The sequence below is a fragment of the Rhinopithecus roxellana genome, chromosome 3 (genome assembly GCF_007565055.1).
Source record: "Rhinopithecus roxellana isolate Shanxi Qingling chromosome 3, ASM756505v1, whole genome shotgun sequence".
In the NCBI taxonomy this organism is placed as follows: domain Eukaryota; kingdom Metazoa; phylum Chordata; class Mammalia; order Primates; family Cercopithecidae; genus Rhinopithecus; species Rhinopithecus roxellana.
The window spans coordinates 62352384-62358649 of record NC_044551.1 but is presented as its reverse complement, the minus strand read 5'-3'; the positions used below and the strand labels follow the sequence as shown (position 1 = coordinate 62358649).

Sequence of the window (6266 nt, the reverse complement as noted above, 5' to 3'; positions counted from 1 at the left end):
TGTGATTTTTGCACATTAATTTTGTATCCTGAGACTTTGCTGAAGTTGCTTATCAGCTTAAGGAGATTTTGGGCTGAGACAATGGGGTTTTCTAAATATACAATCATGTCATCTGCAAACAGGGACAATTTGACTTCTTCTTTTCCTAACTGAATACCCTTGATTTCTTTCTCTTGCCTGATTGCCCTAGCCAGAACTTCCAACACTATGTTGAATAGGAGTGGTGAGAGAGGGCATACCTGTCTTGTGCCAGTTTTCAAAGGGAATTTTTCCAGTTTTTGCCCATTCAGTATGATATTGGCTGTGGGTTTGTCATAAATAGCTGTTATTATTTTGAGATACGGGGAACCACTGTCTTAAAGAATTAGAAAAGCAAGAGCAAACCAGACCCAAAATTAGTAGAAGAAAATAAATAATAAAGATCAGAGCAGAAATAAATGAAACTGAAATGAAAAAAATACAAAAGATCAATGAAACAAAAAGTTGGTTTTTTGAAAAGATCAAGAAAATCGACAAACCGTTAGCCAGACTAACTAAGAAAAAGAGAGGAGACTGGAACCCAAGATGGCTGTGCTCTTGCTGAGACATGTTGGTCGTCATTGCCTCCGAGCCCACTTTAGCCCTCAGCTCTGTATCAGAAATGCTGTTCCTTTGGGAACCATGGCCAAAGAAGAGATGGAGCAGTTCTGGAATAAGAATATAGGTTCAAACCGTCCTATATTCTTATATCTCCCCACATCACTATCTACAGTTGGTCTCTTCCCATGGCGATGTCCACCTGCCACCGTGGCACTGGTATTGCTTTGAGTGCAGGGGTCTCTCTTTCTGGCATGTTGGCCCCGTTACTCCCTGAGAACTTTGAGTCTTATTTGGAACTCGTAAAGTCCCTGTGTCTGGGGCCAGCACTGATCCAGACAGCTAAGTTTGCACTTGTCTTCCCTCTCATATATCATACCTGGAATGGGATCCGACACTTGTTGTGGGACCTGGGAAAAGGCCTGAAGATTCCCCAGCTATACCAGTCTGGAGTGGTTGTCCTGGTTCTTACTGTGTTGTCCTCTATGGGGCTGGCAGCCATGTGAAGAACAGAGGTTCCCAGCATCATCTTCCTACACCTTATTACATTCATCCATCTTTCTATTTTTCATTCTTATCTCCAGCCTGGGAAAAGTTCTTATTTGTTTAGATCCTTTTGTACTTTCAGATCCCCTTGAAGCAGTAGAGTACCTTGTAGACCATAATAGTGGAAAAGGGTCTAGTTTTCCCCTTGTTTCTAAAGATGGGGTGGCTGCAAAAACTCCCCTTTTTTGCCCACAACTTGCCAACTCTAGAAGCAGTTATTCTGTCTCCATATTGGGCTTTGATTTGTGCTGAGGGTCAGCTTTTGGCTCCTTCTTCCTGAGACAGTGGAAACAATGCCAGCTCTGTGGCTTCTGGCCTGGGGACTGGGGGTGATGCTTTGGATGCCACTGCCTGTGGGTTGCTGGCTTAAAGGACAATTCTGTTCATTGGTGAGAGCCCAGGCCATTAACACCTACGTAGTGTTATTGAAAGAAGAGAGGTGGGGGTGGAGGGGAATTAGTCTGTTCCAGTTAGAGGGAGATAAAGAGGGCTAGTTAGTTCTTGGAGCAGCTGCTTTTGAGGAGAGAATATATAGCTTTTGACACAAGAAGAGGATCCAGAAAATTATTGAACATATTAGTGGTTATTTCTTTTTCTTGGATTTCCAGAAAAGCCTCTTAATTTTATGCTTTCTCATCGAAGTCATGTACCCTTTTTTTCTGAAACTGAATTAGAATACTCATTAAAAAAAAAAAAAAAAAAAAAAGAAAAAGAGAAGACCCAAATAAATAAAATCAGAGATGAAAAGGAGACATTAGAACTGGTTACTGCAGAAATTCGAAGGATCATTAGAGGCTCTTACATGCAACTATATGCCAGTAAATTGGAAAACCTAGATGAAATGGATAAATTCCTAGATATATACAACCTACCAAGACCGAACTATGAAGAAATCTCAAACTTGACAAGACCAATAACAAGTAATGAGATCGAAGCCATAATAAAAAGTTTCCCAGCTAAGAAAAACCTGGGACCCAATGGCTTTACTGATGAATTTTACCAAACATTTAAAGAAAGACTAATACCAATCTTACTCAAACTATTCTGAAAAATAGAGGAGGAAGAAATAAGTCCATACTCATCCTATGAGGCCGATGTTACCCTGATACCAACATCAGACAAAGATGCATCAAAAAAAGAAAACCATAGTCCAATATCCTTGATGAACATTGATATAAAAATCCTCAACAAAATACCAGTAAATTAAATTCAAGAACACATTTAAAAGATCATTTATCATGACCAAGTGGGATTTATTCTAGAGATACAAGGATTATTCAACATATGCAAATCAATTGACGTGATATATCATATCAACAGAATTAAAGATAAAAAACATATGATTTTTCCATTGATGCTGAAAAAGCATTTGATAAAATCCAACATCCCTAAAAAGAAAAACAAAACAAAACAAAACTGGGAATAGAAGGAACATACCTTAACACAGTAAAAGGCATATATGACAGACCCATAGCTAGTATCATATTGAACAGGGAAAAACTAAAGCCTTTCCTCTAAGATCTGGAATAAGACCAGGGTATCCACTTTCACTACTGTTATTTAACATAGTACTGGAAGTCCTACCTAAAGCAATCAGATAAGAGAAATAAAAGGCATCCAAATTGGAAAGGAAGAAGTCAAATTATCCTTGTTTGTTGAGATAATCTTATATTTGGAAAAACCTAAAGACTTCACCACAAAATTATTAGAACTAGTAAATTTAGTAAAATTGTAGGATACAAAATCAACAAAAAAAAGTAGGATTTTTATATGTGAACAGCGAACAATCTGAAAAAGAAATCAATAATTAATCATAGCTAAAAATAAAGATGCCTACATATAAACTTAATGAAAGCAGAGAAAGATGTCTACAATGAAAACTATAATGCATTGATGCATGAAATTGAACATGACACAAAAAAATGGAATGACATTTCATGTTCATGAATTGGAAGAATGAATATTGTTAAAACATTCATACTACCCAAAGCAATCTTCAGATTTGATATAATCTCTAGCAAAATACCAATGACATTCTTCACAGAAACAGAAAAATTAATCCTAAGATTAATTTTTGCTGAACATCAAAATTAAGTGCTCAACATCACTGATCATCAGAGAAATGCAAATCAAAACTATGATGAGATATCATCTCACCCCAGTAAAAATTGCTTTTAAGCAATATACAGGCAATAATGAATGCTGGTGAGAATGTAGAAAAAAAGGAACTCTTGTTGGGAATGTAAATTAGTGCAGCTATTATGGAGAATAGTTTGGAGGTTCAACAAAAAACTAAAAATAGTGGTACCATATGATTCAAGAATCCCACTACTGGGTATTTATCCAAAGGAAATGAAATCAGCACGTTGAGGAGATATCTGTACTCCATGTTTATTGCAGCACTGTTTACAATAGCCACGATTTGGAAGCAACCTAAGTGTTCATCAATGGATGAATGGATAAAGAAAATGTGGTAGATACACACAATGGAGTACTGTTTTTATTTATTTATTTTTTGAGATGGAGTCTTCCTCTGTTACTGAGGCTGGAGTGCAGTGGTGTGACCTAGGCTTACTGCAACCTCCTCCTCCCGGTTCAAGCGATCCTCCTGTCTCAGCCTCCCAAGTAGCTGGGACTCCAGGTGCATGCCACCAAGCCCAGCTAATTTTTGGATTTTTAGTAGAGATGGGGTTTCACCATGTTGGCCAGGATGGTCTCCTTCTCTTGATCTGCCCGCCTTGGCCCGCCAAAGTGCTGGGATTACAGGCATGAGCCACCGCACGGCCTTCTTTTTTTTTTGTTTGTTTGAGATGGGGTCTTGCTCTGTTGTGATCTCGGCTCACTGCAACCTCCGCCTCCCGGGTTCAAGCAATTCTCTGCCTCAGTCTCCTGAGTAGCTGTGATTACAGGTGCCCACCACCACTCCTGGCTAATTTTTTGTATTTTTAGTAGAGACAGGGTTTCACCATCTTGGCCAGGCTGGTCTTGAACTCCTGACCTTGTGATCCACCTGTCTCAGCCTCCCAAAGTGCTGGGATTACAGGCATGAGCTGCCGCGCCCCGCCACAATAGAGTACTATTTAGCCGTTAACAAAGAATGAGATCTAGTCATTTGCAACAACATGGATGAAACTGGAGGACATTATGTTGAGTGAAATAAGCCAGGAACAGACAGACAAACTTTGCAAGTTCTCACTTAGTTGTGGGAGCTGAAAATTAAAACAATTGAACTAATGGAGACAGAGAGTAGAAGGATGTTTATCAGAGGGTGGGAAGGATAGTTGGGAGTGGGCAGAAGTGGAGATGGTTAGTGGGCACAAAAATACGGTTACATAGAATGAATATAATATTTAGTATTTGATAGCACAACAGGGTTTCTATAGTCACCAATAATTTATTGTACCTTTTTTGAGATGAAATTTCACTCTTGTTGCCCAGGCTGGAGTGCAATGTTGCGATTTCAGCTCACTGCAACCTCCTTCTCCCGGGTCAGGCGATTCTCCTGCCTCAACTTCCTGAGTAGCTGGGATTACAGGTGTGTACCTGTGTACCACCATACTCAGCTAATTTTGTATTTTTAATGGAGATGGGGTTTTGCCACGTTGGTCAGGCTGGTCTTGAACTTCTGACCACAGGTGATCCACCTGCCTCAGCCTCTCAAAGTGCTGGGATTACAGGCATGAGTCACCGCGCCCGGCCTGTACATTTTTAAAAAACTAAAAACTGGGCCAGATGCAGTGGCTCACGCCTGTAATCCCAGCATTTTGGGAGGCTGAGGTGGGTGGATCACCTGAGGTCAGGAGTTCATGTCCAGCCTGACTAACATAGTGAAACCCTATCTCTATTAAAAATACACAAAAATTAGCTGGGAGTGGTGGCGCATGCCTATAACCCCAGTTACTCGGCAGGCTGAGGCAGAAGAATTGCTTGAACCTGGGAGGCGGAAGTTGCAATGAGCTGAGATCGAGCCATTGCACTCCAGCCTGGGCAAAAAGAGTGAAACTCCGTTTAAAAAAAAACAGTACATAAAATGAAAATAAAATAAAATAACTAAAAAGCTGTAATTGAAATGTTTGTAACATACAGAAATGATAAATGTTTAAGCTGATGGATACCCCATTTACTTTAATGTGATTATTACTCATTGTATACCTGTATCAGAATATCTTATATACCCCATAAATATATATACCTACTATGTACTTATAACAATATAACAATTAACACCTTTTTTTTTTTTTTTTTAGACGAGTCTTGCTCAGTCGCCTAGGCTGGAGTGCAATGGCGCAATCTTGGCTCGCTGCAACCTCCACCTCCTGGGTTCAAGCGATTCTCCTGCCTCAGCCTCCTGAGTAGCTGGGATTACAGGCATCCGCCATCATGCCCAACCAAGTTTTGTATTTTTGTAGAGACGGGGTTTCACCATGTTGGCCAGCTTGGTCTCAAACTCCTGACCTCAGGTGATCTGCCTGCCTTGGCCTCCCAGAGTGCTGGGATTACAGGCGTGAGTTACTGCATCTGGCCTCCTTTGACTCTAATTCCAGCTGTGGGGTTCTTGCCTGGACCATGTTCAGGTATAGCTTTTGCACTGTTTTCTTTTTTTTCCTTTTTTCCTCCATCCCTCCCTCCCTCCTTACTTTCTTCTTTCTTTTCTTTTCTTTCTTTCTTTTTTTGAGACAGTCTTGCTCTATTGCCCAGGCTTGAGTGCAGTGCTGAGATCTTGGTTCATTGCAACTTCTGCCTCTGGGTTCCAGCGATTCTCCTGCCTCAGCCTCCTGAGTAGCTGGGATTACAGGCACCTGCCACCACACCCAGCTAATTTTTGTATTTTTACTAGAGACAGGGTTTTGCCATGTTGGCCAGGGTGGTCTGGAACTCCTGACTTCAGGTAATTGGCCTGCCTTGGTCTCCCAAAGTGCTGGGGTTACAGGTGTGAGCTGTCACGCCTGGCCATGTTTTCTTTATTTTCTAATCCATCACTTGTTGCTGCTTACCATAATCTTTAACCTTAACTTACTCACCATGGTTGGGTGGTTGTCCAGTGAGAATCGGATATGGAAAAACTCTGAAAGGTCAAACTCTCAGAAAGTTAGAAAGGTCAAGTCTTGCTCAAGAAGAGTTGTCTGAGTGGCTAGATTGTGGTG

General features: G+C 40.6%; 1 protein-coding gene across 3 annotated transcripts; it reads left to right on the top strand.

The window, feature by feature from the left end:
* The first annotated feature begins 564 nt into the window (after window positions 1-564).
* Window positions 565-1186, top strand: LOC104675621 (succinate dehydrogenase cytochrome b560 subunit, mitochondrial-like). Of its 3 annotated transcripts, XM_010380210.2 has the most exons (3): window positions 565-641; window positions 752-814; window positions 979-1186. In XM_010380210.2, exons 1-3 carry the CDS (start codon window positions 565-567, stop codon window positions 1184-1186), a joined length of 348 nt encoding a protein of 115 aa, XP_010378512.2. The 3 variants fall into 3 exon arrangements, with proteins under 3 accessions (XP_010378512.2, XP_010378511.2, XP_010378510.2); XM_010380209.2 differs by having other exon boundaries at window positions 755-1082; XM_010380208.2 differs by having other exon boundaries at window positions 752-1082.
* The last annotated feature ends 5080 nt before the right edge of the window (window positions 1187-6266 follow it).